Raw genomic sequence first — 17605 nt, 5'->3', positions numbered from 1 at the left:
CCAGTTTTGAGAGTTCTTTGAATCATTCCCATCATTACGGTAATCAATCACATCACAGCATGCAACTAAAGGGAAGGTAAACCACTCTGATTTAATTGATATTGCTAGTCAGTTATCTTAATTACCAATTATTGCCACAATGACAGTCACTGTTTTCAGTTTAAAAGTTGCTGTTTTAAGTATTTATCTTCACTGAGGCAATTAAAATATTTTATTTCTAAAACACCGAGAATTCACTACCTCCTCAAGGAAATTCTGACTGACACATGATGCACATGGCATTCATTTAAATTAAAGCCCTAATCCTGGAACTGACTCTTGGACAGCAAAACCCTGTGCCTCTGCTTCATTTGCTTAGAATTTCCATTTGACTTAGGTGTTGCCACCACAAATAGTTCTACTGATAGGATGACAAGATTTTGAGGGAGGGAAGTTTCTTTAAAAGTTGAGAGATTTCAGAAGAACAAAAACAAAACTACAGACAGTTGTTTATCTGCAGATGTATTAATTCTGTCAGCAGAGTAAAATCCCACAAGATAACACTCACTGGTTTGTCAAAATAATAAATGAGGTTTCAAAGAGCATAGATGTCAAGTTAAAAAAGAAAGGTTGCATCTTTGAGAAATAGAAACCGAATAAAACTGATTAGAATTGGCAAACACCACAGGCATAACAGTTACCCGTATCTTTGCTCCTCTGAGCATCTACTGACAGTGTTATGTAAGTGCATTAGTGAAAACAGGAATAACATCATATAAAGGAGCGTAACTGAACATATGCCTATAAACAACAAAAACCCATATCCTCTAGTCCCTGATGGTCAGACTCTCTCTTTGAAAAAGTAACTTTTGTTACCGATTTAAATGTTTAGGGGTAAAAAATCTTAAAGGGAGATTTTCAAGAACTAAACTAAATAAAATAGGATTTACATAGGAAGAAAAAAAGGGAAAGGGGAAGGAAAGGAAAATATCTGGCTGTAAATAATGATGTTCTCTAGAGTTTACAGCTCTGTGAGCTAGCCACTGAGACAACAAGCAACACATGTTTTTGAATAGATGACTTTCCTCTAGGAGCTGTAATAAAAATAACTGCAAGGGAGAGGTATGTCCAGACTGCTTTGCAAAAAAAGACAAAGAAAGAACGAAACTCTTAATAAATTCCAAAAGGAGAACCATAAATCTTTTTCAATGCTCCACTAGGCGAAGTGACATAGTATGTGCACCTGCAAATGCTGTCAAAGTCATTTAAGAAGTCCTTCCATTACTGATGTACCCTGCTGTTTGCAGTTATTTAAGCTTTTAATTTCTGTCTTTTTTGCATTTTGAAGTGTGCAACCTTTTTTTATACCATTTTATGAAAAAAGGACAGGACAGACTTCTGTTTCCTTCCTGATCAGCATTCTAATAACAACCAGACCATTTAAGTTTATTACCCCAAGAAAAGATATTGTAACACTCCTTTCTTGCTGCACCAGAACTTTATAAAGTCTTAATAGACTGCTGTCATGCTTGTTTCTATAAAATAAAGCAACAAACTTCTTAAAACTACTCAGTTGTTTTGTTTCTTCCAACTAGTTCTGCTTACATAAAAAAATTCTAGTATTTCATATACCTACTTTACCTAAACATAAACACAGAGCCAACTTCAGGCATTTCATGTTTTTCTCATCTTCCTTAGTGCAAAGGCACCCCCACCAGAAGAGCCCCTCTCTCAACTTGCTCCGAATACACAGAAGGTGACAGCCCGTGACAAGCCCGCGCTCTGCACCAGCCGTGCTGCTGACCCCCCACGCCTGCACGGGACATGCCGAGGAGGGACGGCAGGACCAGCGGGGGGAAGCCTTTGGCACCCCGGTTCCTCCAGGTACCATCACGCCCCGGAACCGTCATTCATCACTTCTGGAGGTACCATACAACTGCAACTGATAAGCTCAAAAGAGCAATTTGGTTGCTGTTGCATCTCCCCTTTTCCACTGGTGGCAGGCAAACTGCCTTTAGTTCTGAATGCGTTATTTTAATAATAAAATTGTGGCAACTGACTAATCATATCTGTTGTCTTTGTTTCCTACCCTGCTTCAAAATCTCATTCACCAGCAAAAGCAGATGACAACAGTAGAGATATGGGTAGAACCAAATGAAACAAGAATAGTTAACAGTTCTCTTCTGCTTGTTGGTAGCCTAATAAATGTACTACCCTGGCATAAAAATCTCAAAAAAGTAGACGAAACACATGAATGCTAAAGGATTTAAATGCAAGAGAGTTCCATTCTTGATTGGGCATGAAAGTCAATCTTTGAAATGTCTGCTTTTTATTTAATACTAGACCTTTCAGAGGCATAACTTTCTGGAATGAGTGCTTATTGATCAGTACTAAGGCAGGAAGTTTAATAAGGCTGCTGCCATTAATTGTCCTTGAAGCGAGAAACAAATAATCTTTTGATAAATGGCAGCACATATATAATTTCAGATTTACCAGGTACTCAATACATCAACACATATAGAGTTTTAATAAAGGAAAAGTATCTAGTATGGTTTAAATCTATGAATTACTGTTTCCTTTTTCTTAACATTTAAAGATTATTCATTCAGTAAGAGAAAGCAAAATAAAGAAAATCCCACTATTATTTATGCTTTAGGATTTTATTTTACCTATCCTCCCCTACAGCAGCAGTCACAGACATAATTATGGCTTCATCAAACTTACTAGTTAAACACAACCCATTGCTTCCTTTTCAGTTAAAGACTGTGAACTAAAGCAATGGATAATGAGATCACAGGAAAAGTACTTCACATTACACTCCACAAGAGGCGAGACTGATGTGGGAAGAGAGATATAAATAGAGATAAATAAAAATAAAATTAAATTAAAATAGAGATAAAACAGAATTACAGTTAATAAACTTTCTCCTCTTCAATGCCTCTCTTTTTCTGGAATGTCATACAAACAACCACAAGCTTAATTAAAAGTATTGCTTGGAATACCAATTAGCTATACGGAGACCAAATAAGGATAGACGCAAGAGTAATTCTGGGTGAATTTCCATAGAAAGTAGTCCCTTCAAAAATTTAATTGGGTGCTTTTACTCACAGAAAGTAACATAAAGTAACAACGCCTCACAAAGAGTGTTTTGGTATCTGAAAAGCTGCTCTGGATACAAATTCAGCGAGGTGCAATATTTCTGTAAGTTTGTTTTTATAACATGGCACTCATGGTAACTTCAAAAACTATTGATATAAGCTAAAAATTTATCCTTCCTAGGACAGAAGCCTTCCCTTCTTTAACCGGTTCAGATGTACAGCTGATGCATTTGAAAAAACACAAAGCTGCTGGAAACATCCGCGACTTTCCGCCATGAGACAAAAGTGTCAGTGATTCTGAGATCCTGTTAACTAAAACGATAGGGAAACAGAGACCCACACAGAAAGCAGGTTCCCAATGGCAAAAAGAAATCCTTTTCTGTGACACTGAAGAACCTGCAAGAACAGAAAATCCCCCCAAATCTGTTCAAAGACATAGTCAATCAGAAACATATAGAGCAGAGTATGGGGATAGTTCTCTGAAATGGCAAGTAACCTGTACTATAATAGAGATCTTCACTGTTTGACTTCTGTAAAGTCAATGGAAACATTAGTTTCAGTGTTGAGGTAAGATTTATTATATTAATGATGATAGATCTGTTAAGAGACTCAGGCATGGAGAGCACATTATAATTATTTATGTTTGGAATTATTTTGGTGAAAAATTAACAAAATCTATCTAAGCTTCCGAGATTTTATATATGCTGTACTCCTTAACACAGATGGTATTTGAGGATTTTGTAATACTGTTTTTATTTTTTAAGGATTAACCATGTTTTTGCTCATAAATAATAGTTGTTGTTTTCTTCAAAATAGCAGGTAAAGTTTCATATTCTCTGGAGAAATACACAAAACACTTTTTCAGAAAGTCGACACCATCTCCTATCACCTGAATCAGACTGAGGCCACATGCTGCCAACAGTTAGGTATCCTCTCAAAATAGCCGAATTTCTCTCATTCTTCCCAATCGCACAGAGACCACAGGCTATTCTTAGTAAAAATGTTCATTTTCAGCTGACACACACCGTGGCACCATGCCACATGTCATCCTCGCAGCATCAGAGTGCACCATCTGAAGGCTACCTGACTTTACTTTTATTGGGAACAAGCAGAAGTGTCAGGCTTTTAAAATAGGACTCCTGAGATTTTCAGTGCTATCTGAAACAATGAGAATAGCAGCTATTTTGTAAGCAACTTACTGTGTGTGTGTGTGTGTGTGTGTGTGTGTGTGGACAATTCTACGAATCAGACTCACCTGGCAGAATTTCCAGTTACAAAAATGAAAACAATGAAAAATACCACTTATTTTTCCTTTTTGACGGTCATTACTGCCCTAGGTTTATCCAACGATTAGAGTGAAGGGAAGTCATGGAACAAAGGGCTGAGGGGGTCACAGTGGAGAAAGGAATAAGAAGATAATGGGAAGAGGTGATAGAAAAGAAAAACTAATCAACGTGGTATATGCACAAAGGCATCTGAAAGGCAGAAAAGCCAGTATGGTTTTGAGGTGTCATGAAAACCAAGAGGCTAGGACATAATTTGGGCATAGTGTGCCACTTCAGTGATTCAGAACAGTCATAAACCCAGTTGATCTGACTGGAATATATCATCTATTAATATAACTGCTAAGCAGGTAAAACAGAGATTACTGGTTAAACCAATCTTTCAGTTAAAATGTAAATCAGATCCTTACATCAGCAGAACTATCACATGCTAATATCACAGCTAGAAGTACTGTGTGTAGATTGCATATGACTCTTTTCAAAGGAAAGACTTTCAAAAAACCCAAACATGTTGAGTGAATAACTCAAATGACCGAGGGTAAAATGTATGATGGGGACGTGATCCTAAACACAGACATCATAGACGTTGAGACTTCAAGATTTAGTGGAAAACACCCACTATCACAAAACTAGATAAAATAAGAACTGAGAGGCACTGAACGTTGTACATCAAACTAACAGACACTGGACCAGCCTGTCTGAGGGAAGCTCTGTGTGGATGGGCATGCAAACAAAGACACTAATCACAACTGCAAACAAGAAAGATCGTGTCTTAGGAATGGAAAGATTGACGCCAAGAACATTTCTGTTTAAGGCTCCCAAACAGAAGAGTTAGTCAGCAAAGAGAAATCCTTCCCGGTTGACATCAGTAGTTTTCTGGTCAGGTGAAGAATGTCTGTCTTTACAAGGCACTGGGAAACATGGATGTAGGGCACTGAGATTTGCATACCCTTCACTAACTTCAGATACTTAACTTTGGTGTCTAAATTATGATCTCCAGACCGCAAATAGCAGGAAATGGGCACCAGCAGAATGTAATCTGGGTTTTAGGTAGGCTGAACTGTGCTTTGGTCATGCCTATCTCTCTCCACTTTCTGTTCAAAGAGCCTACGGTAACACTATTGCTAACTTTAGCATTTCAATAAGGTGTCTAAAATTAGATGGGTTGAATCTAGGCTTTCACATTTGGAGATGCTGAGATCCCTGTAGGAGAGACTTTTCCTTGTTTCTTCTCTTTCTCTCTCCTTTTGTCCCCAGGCAAACTTTATTCTTCTTTAATTGAGCTGCTTCTTTTTTTTTTTTTTTGGTACAGGGTTAGAGAGAGAAAGAAAAGGTTAGTGAACAGACAGCACCAGAGCTGGAGCTTAAACATAAGGTTGTGTTTTGCAAACTTTTAGACCAGGAGGCAAAAGCAACATGGAAGGGAAGCAAGGCGGGTCGACTCCTCGAGTGACAGCTCTTCCAGCTCCTCACTTCTGCTAGGAGCAGCCACAACATTGTTCCACTTGTTGGTCCTCAGCAACACAAGGCAGAGGGTACACAGCAAATGAAAACGGAGGGTAACGCCATAACATTAAGATGTCAATAAATTCCCTTGATGAGAAACTTAATGCAGTTATTTCAATTAACAATCAAGGACAGAAAGCTCCTTCCAGTTTTGAAGGTACTTCTTGAAGTAGCATTTCTCTTTCACATCCTTTAGAAAAAAGAAAACTTTGTATATGTAACAGTATGGCTTGTTTGTTTTTACAAGAAAGGTTCTCAGAAAGGTTGCCTTTCTATTTGTTAGTTCCAGAACTAAAATAGGTTATATAATATCTGAAGCAGGCATCTGCCACCTTTTTCACTTATCTAAAAGGCCTCTCAATACGATAAATCAGAAGTAGATGTGCAAGTGATTTTGCCCTGAAAAGCCAAATGTTCCAAGAAATGCCAGCAAAAAAATCTAGAGCAATTTCCTGACCATTACCCTATTTTTCCACTCTTTTTGAAAATTTTTGAATCATGGTAATTAGTGGAGAGAGTGATGCTTACTGCAGAACTTGGAGAAAGCCAGGCAGCTACACAGCTTAAATTGGTATATACGTGTAGAATGAACAGCAGAACTCTGTCACTGAGACTTTCAACAGCCCTTCGCTTAAAACGATGGAGAAGAGATCAGGAGCAGAGAGAGAAAACACTGATAAAGATGTTGAAAGAAAAGATAAAAGCTTTACAAAGATATACTGCTTCTTTTCTGTTTAAATGTGTTCACTGACTGAACAAAAATCAGTCATTGTCACTGTTTGGAGACAATATCTACCTATATCATGGGGTGGGCAGGGTTGAGCAATGTGGTAATTACAGCTCTACTTGATAGTGTGTATTCTTGAAAATAAAAACGCACATGATACACCAAAGCATCTAAAATGAGTAAGTTACATAAAATCCAGGTAATCTTTTAGTTAAAAAAGATGCAATGAAGTACTGCTTGATTTCTAAAAGCTCTTCTGTCATAAGAATCAACGTTTCACACATGGCAAAGGGTGTGTGTATGCCCGTAGTATTCAGGAAAGGTATTAGAGCCACAAGAGGGCACTCTCGTAATCTACAATTTGAATTTTTGCTGCCTAGATTTTTCATTTTTAATTAAAAGGAAAAATGACTGTTTTGCAGGATGAAGAGATCTTACTTGACACACTGAGACAAAAGATTTTTCTCCAAATTAAAGGCAGCTAACAATATCGACAATATTTTCAAATTATACCACATTAAGCAAACATTTTCTGTAAAATATAGTTTTGAAGTAAGCTTCAGTTAATTAGTAAATTCCATTTCTTTAGCTGAACATGAAACATGTAATTGACATTAAAAACTATTAATTGTTACTATTTGTGACATCTGAAATTTGTAATATTTTCAGTCAATGAGAGTGAAAGCTACCTCCAGCTGTATAGCTAGTGTTTTCTGTGGACATTAGGCATGGATGTGGTACCAAGCATATTACCTGAAGTCAAATACAATAAAGGCCCTTAATCAGAGCTTTTATATTTCTGGAATTATTTGGGGGAGGGGGGATGTCTGCTTTTTTTTTTTTTTTTTTTTTTTTTTTGAAGGAGTCATTCCCTTATATAGATTATGCATATTCAACATTGCAGGGTCACAAGCATTTTCCAACCTTCTCTCCTCTTCTTATGTTTCTGGGAAAAAAATCTCCACTCTCATCACCTTTTTCAGGTTAGGAGGGTAATCAGTTACTGGAAGCCCTTTGTAGCTAATGATTATGTCATTTATTCTACTGGCCACTGTAGGGGTATTGATAAATGGAGCACTCCTGAAGGTAAGGTTATTCTGAACACATCTTCCTGCCTGACACTTGTTATCTTTGTTGAACAGATGCCAAGTATACCTACTGCAAGCTGAATTACATGCTTTCTCTTTATTATGAGATACGACAATAAATCCATAAAAGCTACATTTGTAATATACTTTTAAAAAGGAAAAAAAAAAAGTGGTAATTCTCTTCTAGGAATACTAAGAAAAAAGTTTAGACAAATTTGGCCTTTATTTCCTTTATGCAGAAGTGCTTCTCTAACAGCGAGCATTTTAAAAACATTTTAAGACAGAATTTAAACTCTGCAGTCATGGGATGTAGTTCATTTGGCTATTTCAATATATGAACATTAAAGTAGTGCTGAAACACACGGAGTCCTGGTAAATCCAAATGCCCCGGTTTTCATTATGGCTGCAAGTTAGTGCATGCCTAAAGGTACAGATATTACACACATTTCCTTAGAGACACAGATGCATTGCTAACTTATTAATTATAAAATGGACTTGTTGTTACTCAGTACTCTGCAAAGCTGCAAGGATATTTTATTAGTCACTAAAAACATTAGGACTATTTAAATCCTGAAATGCTCCATTTTTAATAAGTCACCCCATGACCTGACAGAAAAATTACAAAGATCATATAATAACCTCAAATAGGCCTTCCTGACATTCTATCTGTGCTCTTCATAAAGATGCTCTCTTTTTCAATATATATTTATTTTGAACAATTTTGTAGAGATTTCATTGCATTTAGGCCCTTGTCTGCCCAGAAATCTGCTTCACCTGTCTGTATATCATGAAAAGGAATTAAAATAGATTATGCAAAACTGAGCACTCAGTAGTTTAACAGATGTATTAGCAAACCTCATCAAAAGTTAAAAGAACTCAGCAATATAGCTGGCAAGATACTGCAAACAATTGAAGCAATCTCATGCTTGCATGAGTTTTTATTTTAAGAATTTTAGCTGGAAATTTCTTATATACAGTATGTATCTAATCTATGTAGGAGATAAAACATATCAGAGACATATCAGATCTAGGCATGAAACAGTTAACAGCAGTGCTCATGCCAAGGTTTTAATAAGGCTTAACAATAAAAAGCTTCAGTCCTCCACTTTCACTAGATTTTGTTGTTGTGGTTTTCCCTTGCTTAGGGCAATCCATCTGTTAATGTTGACTTGCAATATAGTTAAGCTCACACACATATAAAAAGCCTAGAACAGCTAAGCTAAGCAAGAGTAAGCTCAAATGCACGTTACAGAGGTAGAACAATTCATTTTAGGCAAAGATTAATATTTTGTGTGTGTGTGTGCAAGTGTCTGTGCGCGCACATGCACACATGCATGTATGAGTGCAAGCAGGATATTTCTTTCTTTAGGAAGGACTTTCAAAACACAAACTATAGGAGAGCAAGCTGTTCACTACAGTTTGCAATAACATGTTTAATTATTTACCCTCCGATTAGGTTTTGACAGCTATTTTGCATGCTATAATTTGTTTTGATTTACTGTTATTTTTTTTTTTTTAATTCTGTTGCAGGTCTGGCAAAAAATATAATAAAACCACTATGACAGCAGTGATAAAGCTTAGTAAATATTCATTGTTAAAAACGGCTCTGCACTGTGACCAGTGCTGGTATTCTCACTGGGCCAAACTGGCCTTGTTTTCAATAAAACTGGAGAAGTATCCTTTCCCTTGAGCCCTGTTAGGCTGAGGCTGCAGTTGGAACTGTCATCTTCACACAAAAGCAAAGGGGTTGGGTTTTACAAACGCAAAGCCTAATTGGGAGATCTTCATGGCTGTACCCTTGACATTTATTAAAGCCTCATCAACAAAACAGGAAATAACCGTATTAATTAGCAGACCCGCATACAAACTACTATTTGTTGGGGTAAAAAGCAGATTCACTTTCTATAGTAAAGACGACCCTTCCCCCCTCCCCCCCCCGCAATATTGTTATGAACCAATCATCAGAAAGGTCTTTCACTTCCAGAGTGAAGGAAACTTCTGTATTACATACAATGCTTTAAACTGAAAAATATTTTATAATATTTCAGGTAACTGTTAGTTGGCATTTATGTTTACTGTTTCCAAGCAGTGAAGAATGAAAAGCTCAATACATAGATCTAACATGAAGCAAAATGTAACATCAAATTCTTTATACAGACTTGTTATTTAAATTTTTTAGTATGGAAGAAGGAGCAATAAAGCGTAGAATCCTCTCTTGTATGGAAGTAAGAAGACCGCTCACTTTTGTTTGATCAGGTTTTTTTGAGGTAGTCAAGTACACTGATGTTGCAACTTAATTAATAGCCAGAGATAGTTTTAAATATTTATCGAAGTGCAAGAACTACTGTGTAATTGTTAGGATTGTCCTTATACTGCTACTAACAGTGATAGGCGCTATTTTAGAAAGCTGGGTGGAAAGATTCATCTGCAGGGTAGACAGTTACAGAAAAAAGATTACATCAGACAACAGCAGCAATCTATGAAATTCACTTGTTTTAAACTATATATGCGGTACGAGATCAAACATAGTCTCACTTATACACACACACACACTTGTGAATACCTCAATTTATATAAACATATACTTTAAAATCAGCACCTAGTACTTGAATTTCTTGCTTATTTCTTGCTTATTCGAATACTTAAAAGAACAAAAATAAGAGCAGCAAAAGCAGACTAATAGTTTTTAGAAATATCTTGCTTCGTTTGCTTTTGAGGAGGGAGGAAAAAGTGGGAACAGCATGAATGAGAGGTAAATGAAATTGTGCAAGACCAGAGTTCTCGGGCAGTAACCACAATTTGTTCTTTCCTGCCCACTGGGCTCATGTGACATTCAGGGCAAGAGCTGGGGAGATGACACAGGACACCGTTCGCAGCAGGGCAAAACATGGGGCCATTAGTAACACAGCCTGGCTAGTAAACACACTCTATGTATACACACATACATTTGCATACATACACACACAGACATACATATATACGTATATTTACGTGCATATGTGTGTGTGTGTGTCATACACATAGATATGTATATTAAATTATGGTCTGACATGCACTCTTTCTGCCTTGTTTTCAAAAACAAAACACAACTGGTAGAAATAACAACAACAACATTAAAGGACATAGTATACAGCTGTATGAACATAGAACCATAAAAAGTTCAAGTGTTCTGTCAGAACACAGGCCTTCAGAAGAAGTATTAAATTGTACTGAGGTAAATTTTATTTTCTCCATACCTAGACTGCTGTACTAAGTGTAAATAAGGTGAAATAGCAGGCAGGACTACCAAGAAGTAAATTAGTAAATCACTGCAGATTTCTTCAATAAACGCAGCCTATGAAAATTCACTTGACTATAAGATGCGTACCTGTATCATATTTACATAGATACATAAAATTGTAGATTCATCTACACTGATTTGTGTATGTTGTTTTATAATGCATTAAAAGCTTTTCAGTGTCTCAAGCTCCCAAATTATATTGGTGAGGGAAAAAAGTTGCTATATATTAAAATGACAGTCATCTGTTAGTTATCTCTATATTTTAAGAACCTACTCATGTTATCAATGTTAAAGTTGTACACTCATACATTTAGAATTGTATATCTTCTCTCCTGACACTCAGTGAAGAGAATCTATTTTATGCAGGTTCTTTGAATAGAGGTATCATATTTGTCTGTCTGAAAATATACTGAGAGCACATAATACACTTTATCACTGGCTGAAATGAAAATGTGTACAAAGTAAAACCTGCCTATAGAATTAAAGCAGAAAGTTCCTGTATTATTTATAATCCTTGACCTTAATACTAACATACAATTTCAACGGTATTTAACAAATCAATAATCTGCATCAATTTTATGCTAAATCTCACAAACTTTATATTTATAATGGGCAAAAAAATAAACTGAATATATTACTTAGAGAATTCAGATTTTTATCATGCAATACCTAAAGTAAAAAATCGAATGTTATTTCTCTACTCACTTCTTATCTGGGGAGGACATATGCATTAAAAATCCATATATAAACATTCATTACATGTATTAAAAACATGCAATAACAATATAACATATAAAGTATAATAAAGTACATGGTATAATGTGCACATATAAAGGTATTTATTGCCAGTAAAAAGATACTATAAAAGCTATTTATTGGTATCTTTGGAATAAAATTGCCAAAATGAACATGCAGATATTAAAACACTTGCCGAAGTTGAGACACTACACCTGTTACTGCAAGTCAGAACTATTAAAAGAACTGAGAAAAAAAGGACAAGAGACTGACACCATATTAACTAGCTGACTTATTAATAAAATAATAAATGATAACTATCTGAGCAATGTTAAAGGCCATCTGACTCCTAAATCAATTTATTATAAATACAATATTAATGTGACCCACCATAAGAAACTAAAATAGATAGCTTAATATAGATGTATGAATATAGCAGAATTTGGTGGGAGAAGCCTTTATTAAAAGCAGTATTTAAGACTGAATTAAATCTCCTATCTATACTAATAAATTTCTCTAATGGGAATCCATAAAATGATGCATTATGTTGAGTAAGTTTTTCAGTACATCAGTCCTTCAATACTTCTAGCTATCATTGTATTTTTACATCAGATATTTTGAGCCATTAATAAAACTCAGTTTTGTCTCAGAATTTTAATTACTGTTCAAATAAGACTCTAAAGTGATTTCTTTGTGCAGACATTTTTCTAGCAATCCATCTGCTTTCTGTATCCCTATTTTTTCCCTCTCAATGGGAATGAAATATGAATAGCCGTTTTTTCTTCTTTCAAGCACTGTACTATGACAGCAGTATTGCTGTAAAAATAAAAAAATAACTTTTTATCATACTATCCAAACACAGACAGTAAAATAATCTTAAACAGATTCACTGACGCATTACTGTAAGTGGAAAACATTTTCCTCACATGTATGTGAATAAGAACAGAAGTTTCAGGTGTCTTACCTGCGCAAGTCTTCGTTTTTCTGAGTTTCCTCTTTTCTCATTATGCAATGTGTAGACAGGAGCACTCTGTACTGCACCAGAGCTGCAAGTTCCAGACTCTTCCTCACTCTCCTACACAACAAAACAGATATAAATTCCTTTATTTATAATCATTACCTGCAAATGTATCCTCTATATTATGCATGCAAAAAGCATTAAAAATTATCTTGCCATAATCTATTACTGTCATGAAAATACCATCTGTAGGAAGAAAAATCAATTTTAGCTTTTCAAGTTTTCAAGTTAGCTTTTCAAGAAGTTCACTTAGAAGAATATTTATTATCAAGGACATAAGCTGAATTATCAACATCGCCTTTTAAAAGATGAATTGTTAAAATGTCTAGGAGATGTTTTTGGAAGTTTCCTTAAAATAGAATAAAATATACTTAGAAAAGGTTCCTTCTCTGTACAGAAAAATCTTAAGTGGAACAAAATTTCCAGTAGGAAAAGCAGCTGTAAAATGCCTAAAATATCTTTTCTGCTATTTCTGCAACATTACTTTTGCAAAATGAAACTATTTCTCCATTTTTAAATATTGGCATTGTACATGTATCTTACGAAACCAAAACAGACAACTACACCTTCTGAATTACACTGTACTGCAAGACTCTCCTATCTTAAATTCTCAGCTTGAAGCAAAGACTTCAATTGTGATATCAAAGCAATCAACTTTATGAAAACATACATCCTGTTAATGTATCTTTGAAGACCTCTGTTGTTCTATGATAAAATATGCAAACAATAAAGAGATTTTTCAGTGGATGCATAGAATGACAGATAGTTGCCAGAGGGCTCGTTATGAAAAATGTATTGCTGAACAAAGGGCTAAGCATATTTCAAAAGTCATTAAAAACACAAATCTCATGTGATTTGTAAAGTATAAGCTTCAAACTGATAAAAGCAGCAAGGTAACTAAAAAGTGTACTACATACCTTGTGTTTTAACTTACTCTTCACTTCTTTTATTCCTTGTCTTGCGTGATTTTTTGCCTAGAAAATTAAAGGGCATAAGTAGCTTTGTAAGAAACTGACTGTATTCACAGAACATGCTTCATGAGGCTGTATTTAATTTTTCTTGTTTTACACTTGGTGATATAAAGAAGGACAAAGACCTTTATCACTAATTTCACATGTGCTATGTAATTCATGCTTTGTCAGAATATTTAAGGGTTTTTTTTCAGTACCTGCATGCCAGTGTTGTGAAAATATACATACTCACAAATTCTCCAATATTACTGAAGACAGGCAAAAATGGTCTTTTACATCACTCCTTTATCTGAAATGGTCCTTTAAATTTGAAAGGGTATTTTAGCAGTAAGGCATGTTGGAAAAATGTTAAGATTTTCAAGATGACTGCTACAGTGTTCCAGTCTGGCAGCTTGCAGGGCAACATCAATCTTAAGAGAAATGAAGTGATTTCTTATGCAGATGGAGATTTTGCCCAGTGTTGCTGAACAGCATAGTGCTGCTATTTAGAGGAAAATTCTGTATGTATTAAAATAGGCAGCCACGGATCACTGCTGCATAGAAAACAAACCCAAGAATGTTCTTCAATAGAGAGATGAATTATCAATACAGAATAGCATGTACTTGTACTACTAAGAAAGTAATATATATATTTTTTTCTATCTGGAAAAAAAGAAATTAATCCTAACAGAAAAGGGGGTATTTTTCTCATATGAATATGGTTAATTCAGAAAAAAAGTAGGGAGGTTTTCAAGGTAGTCTTGAAAAGGATCATTTTATATCATTTTATACTTAAGAACATAAATAGGTAGAATCCACATATTTTTCTATGTTTTTCTATACCTGGAATTCAGAAAAAGAAAACCATTTTCTTGATTCAAGAGGTCAAAGAGTCTTTTTGATCCTTAAATCATACATCTATAAGCTCAATAACAGCACAATGGGGTGCCATGTAGCAGATGCTAACCTGTGAGTCACTTTAAACTTTCCAGATCACTCACACACTCAGCATTTGGATGTATTTTGGAGTGCTTTGTTCTAACTCTGAGAAATGGTACCAATCACATTATTTACTCAAGACTATGAAACAGTTATCCAGTAATTAAGAAATGCATATTTCATATCTCAAATAAAAGGCTCCATAAAGGGCAAGAACGTAAGAAATTAAACGGGCTATAAATGAGAATACCTTAAACATATACAGAGCCTCACCAAAGTTACCAGTGTTTCTTGGCATATAAAGAAGTTCACTTACAAGAATATTTATTATCAAGGACACAATTATCAAAATAGAAAGTTGGGATAAGATTATGTAACCACAGTCTAAACTAGTGCAAACTGAAGAATAATTTCAGATAACCTGTTAATCAACCATTTTTTAAATTATAAATGAGTTCATGAATATGAAGTGTATTTATTTACCTGTTTCTCTCTTCATGATTGCTGTGTTCTTCAACGGATGTAAAATTAAAAATTCTCTTTGAAAACTTTGCTTAACATGCACTAGCTTAGTCTGATGTACTATTTATTCAGGACTACTTATTATGCATCAGACTAGTGAAACACTTGGAAAAGCAAAGGACAAAGCCAAAAGTCTTTTCCCACATATTCAAAAATCCAACCTTAAATTAGTTCTCATTTCTTTTTAAACTATTCTATGTTGTTTTTCCATACTGGATAATACCTGTTAATTTCACATGCTTTATTGGTTAGACAGTCTTTTAAAACAAGATTTTATACGCTCAAAGGTATAAGCATTAAATACAGTTAAATGTGAGTATTTTAATATCATTTTTACAACAGTAGAGGATAGAAAACACTCACTGCACATGGTACCGATGCCTTCCCATCTATTTTCAATAGTGCAGCACTTAGTGCCAAAGCAAAACTGCATCTAAGCCACGACTCCATTTGTCTTGCAAGAACTGAATATCATTAATAAAAAGATTCTCTACACCATCTTAGCACTATATAATAATTTACATTTGCAAAACATTACATTTACACTCAAGTTAATTTTACAATAGCAGAGTTGTGTTAAGGGATCTTAGTGTAAATTAGAATTACTATTTTCAGAGTCCATATTTTAATTATCTCACCAGTTTAGGAAAAGTATTCAGCTGTGTATCAACTATATAAACAATACTCAGATAAGCGCCTTGTGTGTACTATGACTGAAACAAAAATTGCATACTGATGCTTTGAAAATATTTATTGTTATGCACAAGCTATCAGGAAGATTCTGAATCAAATCTAAATTCTAGCACTCTATTAGAACATGAATGAAGCTAAAAATGTTCTACAGGCTGAAATGTTCTGAAATACATTTATAAAATGCTTAGGCTTTCTAGTATTTAGGAAGAATCAGAGGTTGTAGGAAGTTAAGGCAGTTTTATGTATTAATTATTTGAAATTGATGATCTTACAAATTTATATGCTGTTTTCACAGCCGGAGTGGCTTTGGTCATTGCTGTGTTGATCAGTGCACCGCCTTTCTGAAATATACAAAAAACCCATATTTTAATAACTCCTGGTTTATGTTGAAAATGTTAAGACAACAGCAAGGAAAACTGAACAATGTGCTGTAAAGAAATAGCAATCTTCCTTTTAAATTGGTAAGAATTACCACAGCTGTGTTTCCTCTACAACCTACTGTCTACAGCTGCACAAGGGTTACAGTATGTCATTATCATAGCTGACATACTTATCAATGCATTCTAACATAATGATGTATTTTCATTCTTCATTCTTTGTTACTATTTCAAAATCAATTCAGAAGTTACAGCTATTCTTCATGTGTTCTTATCATATATTTTATGTAACTTAAAAAATACTTTGACCTGACAGAAATAACTGTATCTCATTTAATCACACAAGAATTCTGTTAATTGAAATAATATATTTTACTAACCCTGCAGAATAACAAGGTTATACAAAGGGCCTTCTGTTAGTCAAACAGCACAAAACCATACTAACCAAATTGCTGTTTACTAGAAGTGATAAACGTTGTATCAAATCTTACTGTCACACCAATTCACAGTTACGGAATGTAACATGATACTGAATACAGTGAAATACTTGATGGCACAGACAGAAAAACATTGTTTGTTTTGGCATTTGTTTTGTGGATGGGAGGGGTTTTTTTTAAAACAAAATTATTGATTTACCAAATACACATACCAGTACAAATACAGAATGTACTTTGATTATATTTTCCTTACAGATGAATAAGCTTATATCATTACATCAATATAAAGAACAGGACAAAAATGTAAAATCAGAATGCTCAGTATACAATTTTTTTTTTGCAGAAATGAATTGCTTAACCAACAATATGTTTATACCTTTACTGTATGCATCCACTGCTGATAAGATCTTGAATTTCCTGAGATAAAAATGTAAAAGAAAACAGAATCAAACATACATTTAACATTTTTCATGTTTCAGCCCTCCTCACAATCTGCATAAAAAATTCCCTTAGAGGATTATTCATTAATTGCATTCTTCCCAGATAGACAAGGAACGCTAAAGATAGGAATATGTGTACATTAAGAAAAAAAAAAAGCATATGTTTTATTTCTCATTTTCCATTTTCTTTTCAAAAGCATATCTTTTCACCACACAGTTTTAATACCAATTGAGGTATAAAGAGAAATTAAAACTACAATAAGATAGCATACTGCTAAAAATTCTAAAAAGAAAATCACCAACTTGAAGGAAAGAGTAATATATAATGAACTGCATTCAAGCATAATGATCCCACTGGGTAAACTTTCAAGTAAGAAAATGACATGGACTGCAGATGGTACCACCTAAAAGAAAAAGGACTAGAGAAAAGACTAAGGATTATGGCATCACTATATATCTCTGGTGTAGGGAAAATCATTGTAAATTATTAACTGCATCTACTTTCTTTCACAAAGAGAGAACTCTAAGAGGCC

General features: G+C 34.6%; 1 protein-coding gene across 2 annotated transcripts in view; it reads right to left on the bottom strand.

Moving 5' to 3' along the window:
* Positions 1–17605, bottom strand: part of DENND1B (DENN domain containing 1B) — a 161251-nt gene that overhangs the window by 12009 nt on the left and 131637 nt on the right. For both annotated transcript variants that reach the window (XM_026087854.1, XM_026087855.1), the window contains 4 exons: positions 17009–17049; positions 16091–16159; positions 13632–13688; positions 12661–12771 (listed from right to left, as the gene is read on the bottom strand). In XM_026087854.1, the coding sequence (XP_025943639.1) occupies positions 12661–12771; positions 13632–13688; positions 16091–16159; positions 17009–17049 (278 nt within the window). The remainder of the gene's footprint in view (positions 1–12660; positions 12772–13631; positions 13689–16090; positions 16160–17008; positions 17050–17605) is intronic.

Source organism: Apteryx rowi, unplaced genomic scaffold (assembly GCF_003343035.1).
Source record: "Apteryx rowi isolate R43461 unplaced genomic scaffold, aptRow1 scaffold_74, whole genome shotgun sequence".
Taxonomy (NCBI): domain Eukaryota; kingdom Metazoa; phylum Chordata; class Aves; order Apterygiformes; family Apterygidae; genus Apteryx; species Apteryx rowi.
This window is presented reverse-complemented; position numbering and strand designations above follow the sequence as displayed.